The sequence below is a fragment of the Ranitomeya imitator genome, chromosome 1, assembly GCF_032444005.1.
Source record: "Ranitomeya imitator isolate aRanImi1 chromosome 1, aRanImi1.pri, whole genome shotgun sequence".
Taxonomy (NCBI): Eukaryota; Metazoa; Chordata; class Amphibia; order Anura; family Dendrobatidae; genus Ranitomeya; species Ranitomeya imitator.
The window spans coordinates 904,447,490-904,466,243 of record NC_091282.1 but is presented as its reverse complement, the minus strand read 5'-3'; the positions used below and the strand labels follow the sequence as shown (position 1 = coordinate 904,466,243).

Below are 18,754 nucleotides of genomic sequence, written 5' to 3'. Positions count from 1 at the left end.
AACCATGGAGACAAATACGTCTGCATAGGATCTGTAAACACTAAATGAGAAGTCATATTTAAGCAAATTAATTAGAAAATTTGTTGTTGTATTTTTCATTTTGGGTCATTGGAATACTCATTCATAAAGTGGTTGTGAAGGTGATCCTTTCAGACACTTCCAGTAATTTTAATCTGTGAATGGCACTTTTATTCTTATTGATAGAACTATGTTTCTCCTTCGCCACATTGGGGGATACAGGACCATGGGTGTTATGCTGCTGTCACTAGGAGGCTGACACTAAGCTGAGACAAAAAAAAAGGTTAGCTCCTCCCCTGCAGTATACACCCTCATGCTGGTTTCCAGAGACCCAGTTCAAGCTTAGTGTCCGTAGGAGGCACACTGGATTTAACTTTCTCTTTTTTACTGGACGAAGGGGCGACGGAACCTTTCAAGGCTCCGATCTCCCCGAACCACCAACAGGCGAGCACGGAAGTTCACCTCTCCGTATCCTCTCCTGCGACATGGGATGCCACTGCCTGAACTGATTTTTGGGGGCGACGGGCCTTTTCTAGGGACCGATCTCCCCCACCCCCCTTACAGACGAGCACATGGAGTGTCCTCCACGTATCCTCTGCAGCCAGGTCTTTTTTGCTGGATATCTGCCCTGCCCACCAGGTTTTCTCTCGGCTGCTCAGAGGCACCTTGCTATGTGGCATCCGTGCAGCCCCCACTGCATCACCACTGATTCTGCGGTTGATGGAGGCGGACGGTTCCTCTCCACCCCCCTTCTCAGGGTTTGGTGAATGGAGGCTCCCCAATCCCTGCACCGTCCTGGTCTTCAGATCCCCGGGCACAGCTCACCTATGTGCAGCAGGAGTCGGCGTTCCCCCTCTTTTCGGGGTAAGTGCCTCAGGGAGGGGGGGGTCGGCTGTTCTGCGGTCTGGAGGGCTCCCGTTTTACTAGCGGCACGTTTTTTGGGGGGCCCCTTAGACTCCGGTGCTCAGCGGCTGCGCGCCGGGCCGAAGCCGCAAATTTAGTCCTCGGCTTCGGCCTAGCACAGGCCGCCCCCCATTTCGCGTCATCCTTTGGCGCCGCCCCCTGGTCCTGGCGCTTCTCGCTCTTTGCGAGATCTCCTCTCACTCTTGGCGGCCATCTTGGATTTTTCCCCTGCACGCCGCAGCTCCAGCCGCAGCTTCCCTCTCGTGCGTTTTTAATCGCCGACTGTCTCCAGCTCCACCGCTGCCTCTTCTCTCTCTCTCTCTCTGCGGGACACAGGACCACGGGTAAGGAGACCACGTCTGGTTCTTCCCTGCAGCGCCGCCCTCGCTTCCTTAGATACAGACCCTGGTCTATCTTACATTAGGGTGCACCATGTCCCAGTCAAAGACTAAAAAGTCCACAAAGGTGCATACTACCTTTTTTCTCTGCGTGTACCACCTGCGAGGCTCCACTTCCTCGGCCTCAATTTCCCCCCTCTGCTCAGCCTGCGATGCCCCAAGTGCCCACCACCGCCACCGAACCCGGGGTAGCTAGTCCCCCTGGGTGGGTCGCTTCTCTGTCTCAGTCCGTGGATTTTTTAGCCAATGCCATCAAATCCATTCAGAACCCCCCCTGGGGAGCGGGGCAATCCTTTTCTTGGGTTAAGAGATCCCTCTGTAACGGGAATCGTCGGCCAGCAGTGGCCGCTCTCTCCGGAAAGAGGCACGGTCATCCAGAAAACGGATCCGCAATACCTCTTCTGAGCACTCTCCTCGCCACTCAGCTTCTGGCAGCTCCACCTCTCGCTCACCCTCTGTAGGGGCTCGTAGCGTTCACGACTCTGAATATGAGTTTGATGTATCCTTAGACCCGGATGCTCTGGAGTTTAGATCTACAGTGGACTCCCTCATTGAGGCAGTCAATCACGCCCTCAAGGTGGACGATGACCCTAACTCGGCTCCGGACCACTCAGTCTCCTTTACTAGGGCCAAACGTTCTCATAAGACTTTCGCCTCTCACCCAGATTTCCTGGATATAGTCAGGCGACACAGGGAGCGTCCGGATAAGCGTTTCACGGGCAAAAAGGCCCTGGAATCGAAGTATCCTTTTTCCGCAGATCTCGTTAAAGACTGGACGGAGTCCCCTTTGGTAGATCCTCCGGTTTCACGCCTTGCTTCCAAAACTCTCTTATCCGTTCCAGATGGCGCTTCAATTAAGAACCCCACAGAACGCCAGCTAGATTCCCTAGCTCGTTCAGTGTACGAAGCCTCAGGTTCTTCCCTATTTCCCTCCTTCGCTGCGGCTTGGGTGGCCAAGGCGATGGTTTCCTGGGCAGATGCCCTAGCAAAATCGGTTCAGGAGCAGGATCTCCCGTCTGAGGTGGCGGACCTTGCCAAACAGATTGCCATGGCTGGTGATTACGTGATGTATGCATCCCTCGATGCAGCGAACTGTGCAGCAACGGCGGCCTCAAACGCCATCACCATCAGAAGAGCCATTTGGCTCAGAGAGTGGCGCGCAGATTCCTCCTCTAAAAAGTCTCTGATTTCCCTTCCTTTTCAGAGCGGGCGTCTTTTTGGAGAAAAGCTAGACCAGCTTATTTCTGACGCTACAGGGGGAAAGAGCAAGTTCCTTCCCCAACAGAGGCCCAAGGCTGCCTTTCAGCGCCAGCCATACTTTCGTTTTCGGTTCTTTCGTAGCAGTCCATCCTGGTCCAATCCTGCCGCCTCTTCCAGATCAGACCGATCCGCTCGCTCAGAGACGTTCGTCCCTCTTTCAGGCCAAATCAGTCCTGGCGAGGAAAGCCCAGGCAACCCAGAACCAGAGGGTCCAGGCCTGCCAGATTCCCTTCGCAATGACTCGAGAACTGTTCCAGTCGACACCACCAAATTAGGCGGTCGTCTACTTCTTTTTCAGCAAGTCTGGCTCTCCGTCGTCCACGACGAATGGGTCAGGGATCTGGTGTCGTCTGGCTACAAAATAAGAGTTCTCTGCCTCCCCTCCAGCTCGGTTTTTTCCCTCTCATCTCCCCAGTTCGGGGGCTCAGTCTCGCGCCCTTCTTTGCGCCATTCGTTCCCTTCGCCAGAGCGGGGTCATTGTTCCGGTTCCGGAACACGAAAGGTTCAGAGATTTTTACTCAAACCTCTTCGTCGTGCCAAAAAAGGACGGGAAAGTGCGCCCCATTTTGGACTTGAAGCTCTTGAACAAGTGCGTAAAAGTTCGACATTTCAGGATGGAATCGCTCCGGTCGGTCATCTCTTCGATGGAGAGAAGGGAATACCTGGCATCGATAGACATCAAGGATGCCTATCTTCACATTCCAATATTCCTGCCACATCAAAGGTTTCTCCGCTTTGCCACCCTAGAGGACCAATTCCAATTCATGGCCTTGCCCTTCGGTCTTGCCACGGCGCCCAGGGTATTCACGAAAGTCATGGCAGCCGTCATGGCCATTCTTCATTCTCGAGGAGTGGTCGTGTTACCTTACTTAGACGACCTCCTCATCAAGGGTCCGTCTTATCAGGCCTGCAAGGCAAGCGTCCGCATTACCTTGGATTCTCTTTCGCGCCTGGGCTGGCTGATCAACTTGGACAAGTCCTCCCCCGTTCCTGCCCGTCGGATCTCCTTTCTGGGAATGATCCTAGACACCTCAAGGGCACTGGTCTTGCTTCCTCAGTCCAAGGTCCAAGAGCCTCAGCAAGGAGCCCGGACGCTCTGCCATCCTCGCCCGCGATCCATTCGGTTCGCCATGAAGATCCTGGGCAAGATGGTAGCCGCAATAGAAGCGGTCCCCTTCGCTCAACTCCATCTCCGCCCCCTACAACAGGCTCTGCTGGACAACTGGGACAGGAGTCCCTTATCCCTCGATCGTCCTTGCCCTTTGTCTCCGCGGATCAGACAATCCCTTGTATGGTGGACCCTGGGTCCATCTCTCCTCCAGGGGAAGTCCTTTTTCCCGATCCGCTGGTTAGTTGTAACTACCGACGCCAGTCTACTCGGCTGGGGTGCGGTGTTTCTTCACCACTCTGCCCAGGGTCGTTGGACAGTGCGGGAGTCAAGACTCCCTATAAACATCCTGGAGATTCGTGCGATCAGACTCGCTCTGAGACGCTTTCACTTCCTGCTCGCGGGTCACCCAATCCGAGTCCAATCGGACAATGTCACAGCGGTGGCATACATAAACCACCAAGGGGGGGTACCCGCAGCAGGGTGGCGATGCAGGAAGTCTCCCACATTCTTCACTGGGCCGAAGCCAACCACTCCACCATTTCCGCGGTGCACATTCCGGGCGTCGAAAACTGTGCGGCGGACTTTCTAAGCCATCAGGGCCTTGCCTCGCGGGAGTGGGAACTCCATCCAGAGGTTTTTCGGCAGATCTGCCTTCGCTGGGGAACCCCGGACGTGGATCTGATGGCGTCCAGATTGAACGCCAAGGTTCACAATTTCATTGCTCGCTCTCGGGATCCCCAGGCTATCGGAGTGGACGCACTGATATCCCCGTGGCATCAGTTCCAACTCCCTTACGTGTTTCCTCCGCTTCCCTTACTGCCGAAGGTGATCTGGAAAATCAAGACGGAGGGGGTTCCGGTCATTCTGGTCGCTCCGGATTGGCCTCGTCGCGCTTGGTACGAGGAGCTCGTTCAGCTCGTGGCCGACGTTCCCTGGAGGTTACCAGACCACCCAGATCTGCTTCGCCAAGTGCCGATCTGCCACCAGAGTTCAGAAGCCCTACGTTTAACGGCGTGGCTGTTGAAACCTGGATCCTAACTCGAGCTGGTTTCTCTCAGCAGGTCATTCCCACCATGATAGGCGCTCGCAAGGCGTTTTCCGCTTCCATCTACCACCGCACCTGGAAAACCTTCTCGTGGTGCAGACTCCGAGGTCATCCTCCGCTCGTTTTCTCTATCCCTTGCATTTTGGATTTCCTTCAGTCCGGTTTGGATTCCGGTTTGGCGCTGCGTTCCCTCAAAGGTCAGATCTCAGCGTTATCCGTGTTATTCCAACGTAGGATCGCTGCCAACCTTCAAGTCAAGACTTTCATTCAGGGGGTCTCCCATGTGGTACCCCCCTACAGAATGCCGTTGGAGACCTGGGATCTCAACTTGGTCCTGGGGTTTCTTCAGGAACCTCCGTTTGAGCCTCTTCAGGACGTTCCGCTTTCTGTCCTCTCCTGGAAGGTTGCCTTCCTTGTAGCTGTGACGTCCATCAGACTGGTTTCAGAATTGGCCGCTTTGTCCTGCCGGGCTCCTTTTCTTGCCTTCCACCAGGACAAGGTGGTCCTTCGCCCATCTCCGGCCTTTCTTCCTAAGGTTGTCTCAACTTTTCACCTTAATGAGTACATCATTCTCCCTTCTTTTTGCCCGCAGCCAAAACACAGGGTCGAAAGAGCCCTTCACTCCCTGGACGTGGTAGGAGCCCTTAGGAGGTACATTTCCAGAACGGCTCCGTTCAGGAAATCGGATTCTCTTTGTTCTCCCGGAGGGTCACAGAAAGGGTTTGGCTGCGTCTAAAGCCACGATAGCCAGATGGATTCGATCTGCTATCCAGGAATCCTACATGGTCAGGGGCAGACCTATCCCGGCGGGGATTAGAGCACACTCCACTCGGTCGATGGGTGCTTCCTGGGCCATCTGGCAACAGCAGAGCAGGTTTGCAAGGCCACAACGTGGTCCAGCCTGCATACTTTTCACAAAGCACTACAAGGTCCACATTCACTCCTCTGCGGACGCGGCCCTTGGCAGACGTATTCTGTAAGCGGCCGTTGCGCATTTGTAGTCAGATGGTACACAGTTATTTGGTTTTATTGTTTCCCTCCCAGGGACTGCTTTGGGACGTCCCATGGTCCTGTATCCCCCAATGTGGTGAAGGAGAAATAGGGATTTTTGTGTGTACTCACCGTAAAATCCTTTTCTCCGAGCCACTCATTGGGGGACACAGCACCCACCCTGTTAGCCTGTTCGGCTTGTTACCTTTTTCAGTTTTTGACTGTTTTTTGGACATGTTATACTCTGTTACTTGCTGTTTTGTTATTATTCTCCTGCTTTTGCACTGAACTGGGTCTCTGGAAGCCAAGCCAGCATGAGGGTGTATACTGCAGGGGAGGAGCTAACTTTTTTTGTCTCAGCTTAGTGTCGGCCTCCTAGTGACAGCAGCAGAACACCCATGGTCCTGTGTCCCCCAATGAGTGGCTCGGAGAAAAGGATTTTACGGTGAGTACACACACAAATCCCTATTTTTTGTGAGCACAAAATAATTATACATTTTTAATAGCGCCATTTATTCCATGACGCTTTACATGAGAAAAGGGGGCAAATATAGACAAATACAATAAACATGAGCAAAAAACAAGGCACAAACAGGTACAAAAGGAGGGAGGACCCTGCCCGTGAGGGCTCACAGTCTGCAGGGGATGGGTGAAGATACACTAGGAGATGGTAGAGCTGGTTGTATGGTGGTTCAGTAGGTTGAGGATCACTGCAGGCTTGTCGGAAGAGGCGAGTCTTCAGGTTCTTTTGAAGCTTTCTATGGTAGACGAGAGTTTGATGTGTTGGGGTAGAGAGTTCCAGAGTATGGGGGAAGCACGGGAGAAGTCTTGGATGCGGTTGTGGGAAGAAGAGATGAGGGGGGAGTAGAGAAGGAGAACTTGAGAGGATCGATGGTTGCGTGTGGGTAAATACGGGAGACCATATCACAGATGTATGGAGGAGACCGGTTGTAGATGGCTTTGTATGTCAAAGTAAGGGTTTTGAACTGGAGTCTCTGGAAGATAGGAAGCCAGTGAAGGGCTTGGCATATGGGAGAGGCTGGGGAATAGTGGGGAGACAGGTAGATTAGTCGGGCAGCGGAGTGTAGGATGGATTGTAGTGGCACCAGACTGCTAGAGGGGAGGCCAGAGAGTAGGAGGTTGCAGTAGTCAAGGCACCAAATAAGGGCGTGCACTAAAGTTTTTGTGGTTTTGTGGTCAAGGAATGCGCGGATCCAGGAAGTATCTTTGAGTTTGAGATGGCAGGAGGAGGCAAGGGCTTGGATATGTGGTTTGAAAGAGAGGGCAGAGTCGAGGATCACCCCCCCCCCCCCGAGGCACCGAGCATGCAGGACTGGGGAAAGTGAGCAACCATTGACATTGATGGATAGGTCTGGTGGAGGGGTAGAGTGAGATGAAGGCAAGATGATGAATTCTGTTTTGTCCATGTTCAGTTTTAGAAAGCGAGCAGAAAAGAAGGCCGAGATAGCAGACAGACAATGTGGGATTTTAGTGAGTAAGGAGGTGGGGTCAGGTCCGGATTGGTAGATCTGCGTGTCATCGGCGTAGAGATGATACTGCATACCGTGGGATTCTACAAGCTGTCCCAGGCCGAAGGTGTAGATGGAGAAGAGTAGGGGTCCTAGAACAGAGCCTTGAGGAACACCGACAGACAAGGGGCGAAGTGAGGAGGTGGTGTGGGAGAGGGAGACACTGAATGTTTGGTCTGTTAAATATGACAAGATCCAAGATAGGGCCAAGTCTGTGATGCCAAGAGATGAGTGGACCTGTAGCAGAAGGGAGTGGTCCAGTGTCAAAGGCAGACCGGTCCAGGAGAAGGAGGACAGAGTAGTGTTGCTTGCTCTTGGCAGTTAGTAGGTCATTGGTGACTTTAGTTAGGGCAGTTTCAGTTGAGTGATGGGGTCAGAAGCCAGATTATAACCGGTCAAAGAGGGAGCAGGAGGAGAGGTGGGAGGACAGTTCAAGATGGACATGCTGTTCCAGTAGTTTTGAGGCATAAGGGAGAAGAGATATCGGGCGATAGACACAGAGGATGGGTCGAGGGAGGGCTTTTTGAGGATGGGTGTGATCTTGGAATGTTTGAAGGATGAGGGGAAGACGCCTGTTGTGATTGAGAGGTTGAAGAGGTGTGTTAGGGTTGGGATGAAGACCGTGGCAAGGTTAGGAATGAGGTGGGACAGGAGCAGGTCAAGCATGCAAGTGGTGAGGTGTGATCTTGACAGGAATGTGGAGAGCTGATCTGTCATGGTGAAGAAGCAGGTTTTGGAGAAACAGGGTTGAGCAGCTAAGAGGGGTGCTGTGGGCCAAAGCTTCGTCTGATCGTATCGAACTTCTGTTTAAAGAAAGAGGCAAAGTTTTCAGCAGAAATGAGAGGGGAGGGATGAGGTGCAGGGGGATGGAGCAGCGCATTGAAAGTGTTTGAAAAGCTGTTTAGTGTTGTAAGACAGGGAGGATATGAGATGAGAAGTTTGTTTTGCAGCAGTGAGCGTGGACTTGAAGCTGGCGAGGGACTGCTTGTATGCAGTGAAGTGGTCGGCAGAGCGGGATCGCTTCCGTCTCCGCTCAGCAACCCTGGAAGCCCGTCTCAGTTCTTTGGTCATGCTGGTCAGCCAGGGCTGCCTGTTGATTGTACGAGTTTTGCTTTGCATGAGCGGGGTGGCTGAATCGAATGTTGCTGTTATTGTGGTGTTATAAAAAGTGGCAGCAGCATCTGTGTCATGAAGGGAGCTATGTCTGTAAGAGGGAGAAGGGACTCAGAGTGATTGTAAATTGAGGTGTTTGAGATTTCTGCGAGGGTGAGTGAGTTTGTGGAGTGGGGGTTGCACACTAGGAGAGAAGAGGGAATAGAATGTCAGTAGGTTGTGGTCAGACAGGGGGAGGGGTGAGATTAGTAAGGGAGTAGAAGCGGGTGAAGATGAGGTCCAGTGAGTGGCCTCAGAGGACCATTGAGTGAGGCTGAAGGAGGCAGTGAGCGACAAAAGTTTAGAGGCAGCTGAGGTGGAAGTGTCAATGGGGATATTGAAGTCACCCATGATGATAGTGGGGATGTCAGCAGAGAGGAAATGAAGGAGCCAGGTGGTGAAGTGGTCGAGAAAGGTGGAGATGGCTAGTTCTGGGGGCGGTAGAGGACAGCCAGGTAGGAGGGGGAATAGATGCGGACGGAGTGCACCTTAAATGAGGGAAGAGTAGCGGAGGGTGGTAGCGGGATTGGAGTAAAGGAGCAGGTGTCGGACAGGAGCAAGCCAACTCCTCCACCACGTTTGTTGCTGGGGCAAGGGGTATGAGAGAGGTGGAATCCGCCATAGGAAAGTGCAGCTGGAGAGGCCGAGTCAGAGGGGGTGAGCCAGGTTTTGGTGATGCCGAGGAAGGAGAGTTTGTTGGTGATGAAGAGGTCATGGATAAATGGCAGTTTGTTGCAGACAGAGCGTGCGTTCCATAGTGCTCCAGGTAGGGGGAGTGGGGGCTGGATGAATGGGTATGAGGTTACCATGGGTGGGAAAACGTGTAGAGGATCGTGGCAGGGGGTTAGAAATGAGTGTGCGGACGTGTGAGGAGGGCCAGGATTTGGGGATGCGTCACCAGCGATGAGGAGTAGCAGAGCGTTAGAAGGTGGAAGCAGGATAGGACATGATGCGGCCGCGAATGTCTGGAGAAAAAGAATTGTATGTGGAGGAACAGTTCTGAGGAGAAGGTGAGATGGCTGGGGAGGATGGAGGGTGAAATTACTAGTTCTTTACTAGATGGGGGGTTTACAGGAGATTTTAACCCCTTCATGACCTTGGGATTTTTCGTTTTTCCGTGTTCGTTTTTCACTCCTCTCCTTCCCAGAGCCATAACTTTTTTATTTTTCTGTCAATTTGGCCATGTGAGGGCTTATTTTTTGCGGGACGAGTTGTACTTTTGAACGACATCATTGGTTTTAGCATGTCTTGTACTAGAAAACGGGAAAAAAATTCCAAGTGCGGTGAAATTGCAAAAAAAGTGCAATCCCACACTCGTGTTTTGTTTGGCTTTTTTGCTAGGTTCACTAAATGCTAAAACTGACCTGACATTATGATTCTCCAGGTCAGTACGAGTTCATAGACACCTAACATGACTAGGTTATTTTTTATCTAAGTGGTGAAAAAAATTACAAACTTTGCTAAAAAAAAAAAATAAAAAATTGCGCCATTTTCCGATACCCGTAGCGTCTGCATTTTTCATGATCTGGGGTCGGTTGAGGGCTTATTTTTTGCGTGCCGAGATGACGTTTTTAATGATAGCATTTTGGTGCGGATATGTTCTTTTGATCGCCCGTTATTGCATTTTAATGCAATTTCGTGGTGACCAAAAAAACTTAATTCTGGCATTTCGCATTTTTTTCTCGCTACGCTGTTTAGTGATCAAGTTAATGCTTTTTTTTAATTGATCGGGCGATTCTGAGCGCGACGATACCAAATATGTGTAGATTTGATTTTTTTTTTTATTCATTTATTTTGATTGGGGCGAAAGGGGGGTGATTTAAAGTTTTATATTTTTTTTTAATTTTTCACATTTTTTTTAACTTTTTTTTTTTTTTTTTTTACTTTTGCCGTGCTTCAATAGCCTCCATGGGAGGCTAGAAGCAGGCACAACGCGATCGGCTCTGCTACATAGCAGCGATCTGCTGTTCGCTGCTATGTAGCAGAATTGCAGGTGTGCTGTGAGCGCCGTCCACAGGGTGGCGCTCACAGCTGCCGAGGATCAGTAACCATAGAGGTCTCAAGGACCTCTATGGTTACTATTCTGAAGCATCGCCGACCCCCGATCATGTGACGGGGGTCGGCGATGACGTCATTTCCGGCCGCCCGGCCGGAAATGGTAGTTAAATGCCGCTGTCTGCGATTGACAGCGGCATTTAACTAGTTAATAGGTGCGGGCAGATCGCGATTCTGCCCGCGCCTATTACGGGCACGTCAGCTGTTCAAAACAGCTGACATGTCCCGGCGTTGATGCGGGCTCACCGTGGAGCCCTGCATCAAAGCAGGGGAGCTGACCTCGGACGTACTATCCCGTCCGAGGTCAGATAGGGGTTAAGAAGGAAAGTAATATGTGGGTGAAAGAAAAAATAAACCGAAACATTGTAGTGGTTTGATATTCTGTTATCTTCCAGTCCAATTCAGTCTAATTCAAAGTAATTAGAAATATGTAATTTGAAAGATACATGGATCAGACTCCTGGATCTGAATATATCTGCTACTAAGAGGACTCAGCCGTGAGTGGATGTGGGGGTGTGTGGCCAGAACACATGTTCAGAGTTAAACAAAAGGTCATAAAAGGGGGAAGGGGTTAGACTGACCGCTCAGAGGTATGTATGGAAAACACCAGAGAAGTGAAATAATCAAAGGCAACTTTAATATTCGTTTTATTTAAAAAAGTAACTTGTGCATCATATACTTCCATTTGTCACACACTGTCATTCATTGTTTCCAAGATTTAATTCTGTATTGTTGAACTGCATTCAGCTTACGACTGATAACATGGCATGTGGTGGTCACTATGAAGATAAGGATCTAGAGCAGAGGTGCACGTCCTGCGGCCAAGGACCCACATGCAGCCAGCAATGCCCTTCTGTGTGGCCCTGAACCATCTGCATGTATGGTCACATGCATTTTCCATGTCATGGAGAGGACCAGTGGTGCGTAGCACTGTAGGGACGGGTAACTGAATGGTTTGCTATTTGCCATTTCTGGGCAGCCATATTTTGGCAGAGGGTAAGTCCTGACTCCCATAGAACAAGGAGTAGAGGTGATGTGACCATGCATGATAGGCTATAGGAGAAGGGAAAGTCGTTTTTTCAGGATATGTCATATACTACAATGTGGAAAACGGAACACATGGCCTCTTCCTTTGTGGAGTGCAAACCCCATGAGAAGGGTACGGCTATTGCAGAACCAATTTAGATATTTAGGGCACATACTTTCAATATGCAGTAAATCTTTCAGAATGTAATGATTTGGTAACATTGCGACAGATGGGGTTGGTTTGATCTAACAATGTGGCCTTCAGATCTAAAGAAGTTGTGCACCCCTGATTTAGATAGATATGATAATGATCCAGAAAATGACTGACGTCTTATGAAAAGACTTGAGCCCAAGTACTGATCTTTTCATGAATGGAACTATCTGCACAAACATCTGGTGATTAGAATATGAAGTATATTTTTACGTCGCGGTCTTTCATATAGCAAATTTTATAAAATCTCCCACTGTATCACTGGTCCACAGACTAGTAATGCTTTAAAATAAACATTAGTCAGCAATAGAGTGGAACAAAAAGATTTACAGAACACTAGTGTGACTGTTGCAGAGTACCAACATGGATGCCGGACTAGAGTCCTGCGAATTTGTTTTTTTGTTCAACTCTAGTCGGTGGTCTCATATCTACATTAGCATCACTGCTGAGACCAGTGATTGGCTGCAGTGGTCAAGTGCTGTAGATCCTGTAAACTCCACTTCTGCTTTTTGATCCAACATAAAAAGCTGATGCAGATACAGTGAAGGGGTCTGGCTTAGTTGACAAATTGAGCCAGACTGCCAGCTACATACAAAGCATGTCACTTATGGAGGGTGGGGGGAGCTCGCAGCATGGTGAGAACTGGAGCTGATTGGATGACCAGTCAGAAATCAAGACCGTATTCAGGATTAAAGTACATTAGAAAATTTTAATAAGTTACATTTGGACAATAAATTTAAAGAAAAGTGATGCAAAGTATTTAGGACGTTCGTCATGGTTTAGCTGCAGGTCCCAAGTGTACAGTTGAGCACTGAATTACTTGTACTACATTCATGGCTGGAGCATTAGAATATTTTTTTCTGCTTTGGTAATTTGATTCCAAAATATTAAAATGCCAACCGTACGTCTAGACGATAATATTTCTATTTTTTTCTTAATATTCTTAAAATTTTTTGGTTTGTCTCGCCATATTCAGATAACCATAACTTTTCCATCAACTGCGCTGGCTAAGAGTTTGTGATGGGGTAGGTATTATTTTTTTTAATTACAGAATGGGAAACTGGTGATCTAAACTTTTTTTTATCTCTCTGCTAGGGAATAGTAACTTGTGATCACTTGTACAATACACTGAAATACTTCTGTATTGTATTTTGCTATTTTACCAATCTTGTATGAATTCTTATCATATCGGACACATGGCTGTAGAGTTAGCCCCAGGGCCGTAGAGTTGGTAAGCCAAACCTCCGACCCCTCAATTTTCATGATTCCGACTCCACCAAAATGGGCTCCGACTCCAACTCCACCGCCCTGGTTAGCCCCCCCAGCTGGTATGATAACCCTTTGGTACCTTGCAATTACCCTACTTGATGATGGGGGTTAGAAGAATGCCTACCCCCCTCTTAGATGCTGCGATCGCTATTGACCATGCCATCTAAATAGTGATACTGCTGCAATCGGAGAACCATGCCAGTTAGGAGCGGGAGTCGGCTGTATAATTCGGCTGGCGCCCACTATTTATGGAGTGGACTTGGCTCCTGTGCTCACATTTTGCTTATGAGCTCTGGGTCAATGAATCTTTTACTTCATTTGTTTCTTTTGATTTCCACAAATTGCCCAACACAATGCCTAGGAACAGTAAAAACCCTACTGTCCGATTAGCTGTAAACTTCTTCCAGCAGTCAGCTGCATTATTGATATCCAAGGTATAAATCTAGAAATGAGAGCAGACGAGAGAGTTACTCCGGATGGATTGCAATAATAGTGTTGGCCAGAAGCGTTCGATTTTTGTATTATTTCATTAGAATTTAGAAAAAATATATGTATAAGAGCAGACAAATCTTCACCTGAAAGCTAAAATGAACGATCCCACACCATGAGATTCACTTAAATGAAAAAAAAAAAAAAACTATACAACTTTGGTTTTGCGATTTTCATACTGAATTGGAAAAATCCTATTTCTAGGTGATTTTTACTGCACAATAAAATCTATAAATACAAAACCCCCAAAACAATCCTTGGGATTATTTTTAAATTTTTAAGTACATTAAATATTGTCATTCAAAACTACAGCTTTTCTCACAAAAAACAAGCCCTCGTGCCGTTATGCCGATTTAAAAAAAAAAAAATGATGGCTTTTTTGAAAAGAGGAGAAGGAAAAACCAAAAGCGCAAAAATAAAATTTGCCCACAGCGGGAAGGGGTTAAGCAACTTTCTAAATAGTCATACAGCATCTTTCCACTAACCCTCTGACATGGAAAATCTGTCAGAGCTCTGTCGACTGGTGCTTTTGGCTTTTCTGTGCAAGATAGAAGTTGGGAGGATAAGGAAGTAGGGGGGAAAGCATTCAGGGTATTAGGGAGGGCGACTCACTCTGGCTGTAGCTTGTGCGGCCATTGGCTAGCTATCTTGACAGCATACATTTAAATGATCTAGGTTAAATTCAGACTTTTTTTTTTTTTTTTACTGTCAATAGGTACCTGGTGGACGAGGTGCCCCCCGATGAGTGCAACAGCTGCATAATAGGGCAGAGTCTGGTCACAGCTGAGTCCGGTTAGTGTCAGTCCGGAAAGCATGGCCACACTGAAGCCACTGAGCCAAGGCTTTGTCTGCTCATTAAAGCGTAGCGCTGTCGACTTCACCCCCACCAACAGATCATCTGCTTTGTCCTAAGTATAGAAAAAGAGAATTTGTGGTGCATTATCAGCCAGCAAAATAAATGGCCTCAAGAATCGGTAGTATTTATTACAAATATATGCGGTATGAATATTTACTATACTATATATACCTGATGAGCGTAGATGGTATCATATATTAGCGTCCACATAACTCCCGAAGCATACAAGGGGAGGCAAACCGACCAATCACAGGATCCTTGAACAGCAGCCCAGCCTAATAGGGCTCCCCAGTTAAATGTCAGTCCTGTGTAGTAGACATTGTAACTAGAGATGAATACATTCATATATTGGTAGGAGTAGAATTATCAATGACGATCATTATATCAGGACATTACTAGGCCGTGACTACAAGTTTGCTCATTAAACCTCTTCTCTGTAATGTATGCAAGCAGGAAAACCTGATGTTTGCCAAGGGGGTTACAGGGAAAAAATGTTTTGGGTTTTTTTTTTTTCTTTCCCGCCAATGTTAATTATAGGCTGTATCTGGTATTGCAGATAAGGCCTTTTCACCTAATCTATGAAATATGGATGATTTTAAGTCAAAATAACAATTATTTGTAAATTACCTAATACAAGCTGGGGCCAGTAAGTAATCCGCTTCATTAATGGATAGGTGAGTACCAGCGACAAAGAGGCAGCTCCTAAAGCAATACTAAAGAAAATGGTACATAGTAAATAACGTGTATCCCCGGTAGTGCTCGCCATTTCTTATTCATGGCCATGTACTGATATCATATACCATATATCAGTGTGTTACTTTAGTCCTACATTTAATCTTACTAATATTACATAAGAAGAAACTGCTTTTTTCCAGCATTCTCTATGGGATATGCTTGTATTACAATTGTTGAGTAGCACTGGATGTTTAGGTGGGGATCAGCAGGCGTGCAATTCACTTTATGGAAGTTACCTTACAAGCCCCTATAAGTAAAAATACAAAAAATAAATGAAATAATACCTGTAATTATTAAGACATAGGAGCACACCCAATGCAAGACTAAGCTGTCCTCCCAGGAAAACCAAAGACTGAAAACGGGTGATGTCACCTGCAGCGATAGGGCGATTAGCTGTTCTTGCCACCTTGGAAAAGAAAAATGGCGATATATTCAAAAGAAAAGTACGCCGTCAGGATAGGCCAAAGATATAATCTGCACGGAGGTCTGAGGACTCTGGGTCAAGTAAAGGCCCCCACATACATTAATGTAAGCCAAAACTGCTGATTCGACAGGTTTGGGCGACACTAATCTGTATGGGAGCCCCGGATAACTGATCATTGGGGCACATGTCAATCAGACATGTTTGATTTAAGACTTCTGATCGCTGTTTTCCCAGAGATAAGCCATTGCCAGACATGTCTTGCGACTGTTTTCTCAGGGCACGGGAGCTCTCAGCTGAATCAGCAGTCCTGAGAATGGTGGAGCAAACTGACAGCCATCTTACAAGTATGGCCGGCTTCAGCAGGTCTTGATGGTATTGGAATTCTACATGGAGTATAACAATGAGGTTTTTTTCCCCACTGTCTACCCTGTATTAAACTTGCATATTTATGGTGGTCAGCAGAAATGGTTATACTGTCTATGGCTGTAGCCACATTTATGGCCATATTTGCCAAATGGAAATGGAGCACCTTTATCCATACGTGTCCTCATGGCCAACATGAGAATGACGTTTCTGACATCTCTCCAGCAGTATAGCAGACCGGGAAGTGGTGGAGTGATTTCGATATATCAACGCCTGCCATATAGTGCTCATCTTTGATGAGTTTAGGGTTCATATAATTGCCACCTATTGAAGTTTAATGGTAACCTGTCTTGAGCAAAAACACTTTATTAGCAGATATACTGTTAATCTGCAGTAAATAGCATTAAACTGCTGCCTGTTCGCCTTACTGAAAGAACAGCTACCAGAGGGAAGTGAACATATATCCTCACTTGCAGTCTTAGGGATTACAGTCACTGATTATTGACCGTTTGCCTTGCAGCGTGGGTGAATACATTTTTTCTATTATACCTTTTTATCAAAGTCTTTATCCCACATATCGTTAATCGTACATCCAGCACCACGCATTAGTACTGCACCAGTGCCAAATAGAGCAAGCATATAGAAATCTGGGAGGCAGCCAGGCTGGGCTGCAAGGGCTATACTCCAAGTGCACGGCAGGTATAACAACCAGGTTCCTAGAAAGCAGAAAAAATAATAATGAAGGAACGTTATAAAGAGTGCATACCAAACTATACAACAGTACAATATACAGTGGCCTGCAAAAGTACTCACCCACCCTGGGCATTTTTACTGCTTTTCTTCCTCACAACCTGGAATTTTACTGTTTTTTTGAGGGTTGACATCAGTTCATATAAAGAACATGCATACAACTGTGAGCACTGGGATTTTCTTTTATTGATCTGTGTCAAGAATCGCAGCCCGGTAAGGTCACACAGAACCACCCGCTATCATTATCTGCACAAAGGAACAGCGCTCCACCGGGTGTATTAGTCCAAGAAAATCTTTATTCAGCCATCTAGCATAAGCAACGTTTCGACCATATGCTGGTCTTTTTCAAGCATACAAACATGGCTATAAGGCGGTCTTAAATTGTGTGGACACCACGCAGGGAACCAATCACTACCAAGTCCCGCCCATCTCACAATGTGCAATATCATTATAAAAACATATAGAAATAAACATCAGGTACTTCAGTGCATATGTACACATCACAAAACAGTCACCATCACCTACATAATGATAATAGTATATATAGAAATATAAAATCAGGCTCTTGTTTACAACTCTCCTTTATCGATTCCTCCATGTGTCATCGTTGCCATAGTGATCGGTAGCCAATGTGATGCAAAACTTCCTGCATGTTGTTCCATCATGAGGCTAAACAGCGCCAAAGATCTTATGTGGCCAATCGGATTTATCCTTACTCTAGGTTATTTAGGCTCCCCCAATCAAATAATCCCTTGTACCTGTAAATCCAAACATCTTCGTCGGACTCCACCGACGTCATCCCCGCTCGACAGGCACAGCGGCAGGGGAGCGCAGGCACAGTCCCGTCATACCGGAGTCGCGCCTCGTCACATGACCCGACAGAGGCCGTGCCCGGAAATGACACAGGCCAGTGCCACACGTCACTACCTCCGTGTATCTGCAGACCGGGCAGGTCGTCAAGGGAACGCAGGTAAACAATACCGCGTCATCCTTAGACCTCACCTGACAGACAGTTCAGGACACGGCATACCAGCGCAGGCGCAGTGCGTCATGACCGGGACACAAAGGACACGCTCAGACGCAATGCATACCTACGTAGCCTAGCATCCATATCCAAACCCCGCCTAGCAGGCTGGTAACCAAGGAAACATATATACATAATGGGGCTTATCCTTTATAATCCATGTGGTGGAATATGTGTATATATATTATATATATCTATATGTGTGTAGTGACCTCTGACATCTGTCTAGTGATAATGTAGCTCTGTCCTGAAGGCCAGTGGCACCTAGGTGTTAATATGTACTTCCTTGGGAAGAGTAGGAATTCTGTCTCCATATCTCACCAGGGGGTCTAGCTAGAGCCAAGAACAAAGGAACACTTGACACTTCTGAGGTCTTGGAGGGGAGATGCTAAATGCTGAAGAATCCATAGCCTAGAGGTGTGTGAGCCTTATGAGTGATAGACATATTTTGATTAGTTATTTCTGGGACTCATCGCCCGTGTATTCGATGAGTGGTGGCAGCGCGTATGAGCGGGTGTGTGGCCTGGGTCGGTGTGTGATTTATGCTCCCATTACAGCATAGGACAGAGGTTGAATGCTGGACGGAGAGTGGGGAGATAGATTAACCCTTGCAGGCACAACCCAAAGTCACGTGTGAGAGCAGGCACGTGACGAATAAGTGACACCACGGAGCAGCGATGCGTGACAATTGGTGGCAGAGCGGTGGGATAGAATTATTTCTATTAGAGCATTAGTGCATGGTTTAAGTAATTATTCCCTGTACTAAAGAATTGGTATCCTTGCGAGGAGTGCACCAGTTCTTCAAGGTTCAACTCAGTGCTTACATAGACATACTTGCAAACAGTCCCCCCCCCCCCCCCCGTTTTTCTTTTCTATCTTTTATTTGGCAAAGGCTGTTCATCGATATGGCAGCCCAGTACAAGAAGCAGAGCAAAGAGGCTCTGACCGACCTCTGTGAGCAGAGAGGAATAGAGACAGCCGACAGATCCAGGGAGCTGCTGATACGCGCCTTGGTCGAGCTGGACATAGAGCAAAGTGCTGGAACATCTGGGCAAGGAGAGAGCCCACCTCAGAGAGACCCAGCAATGCCAGCTCTTGCACCGGAGATGCCTGATGGAAATGTCAGCAATGCCAGTGCTGAGGAGC

General features: G+C 47.8%; 1 protein-coding gene across 1 annotated transcript in view; it reads right to left on the bottom strand.

Moving 5' to 3' along the window:
- Window positions 1-11,076: 11,076 nt before the first annotated feature.
- The window catches only part of COQ2 (coenzyme Q2, polyprenyltransferase), a 43,982-nt gene continuing 36,304 nt past the window's right edge, over window positions 11,077-18,754 (bottom strand). The window contains exons 3-8 of the mRNA XM_069743391.1: window positions 16,384-16,550; window positions 15,332-15,453; window positions 14,940-15,025; window positions 14,484-14,617; window positions 14,176-14,364; window positions 11,077-13,409 (exon numbers count right to left, since the gene is read on the bottom strand). Of these exons, the coding sequence (XP_069599492.1) occupies window positions 13,251-13,409; window positions 14,176-14,364; window positions 14,484-14,617; window positions 14,940-15,025; window positions 15,332-15,453; window positions 16,384-16,550 (857 nt within the window). The 3' untranslated portion in view covers window positions 11,077-13,250. The remainder of the gene's footprint in view (window positions 13,410-14,175; window positions 14,365-14,483; window positions 14,618-14,939; window positions 15,026-15,331; window positions 15,454-16,383; window positions 16,551-18,754) is intronic.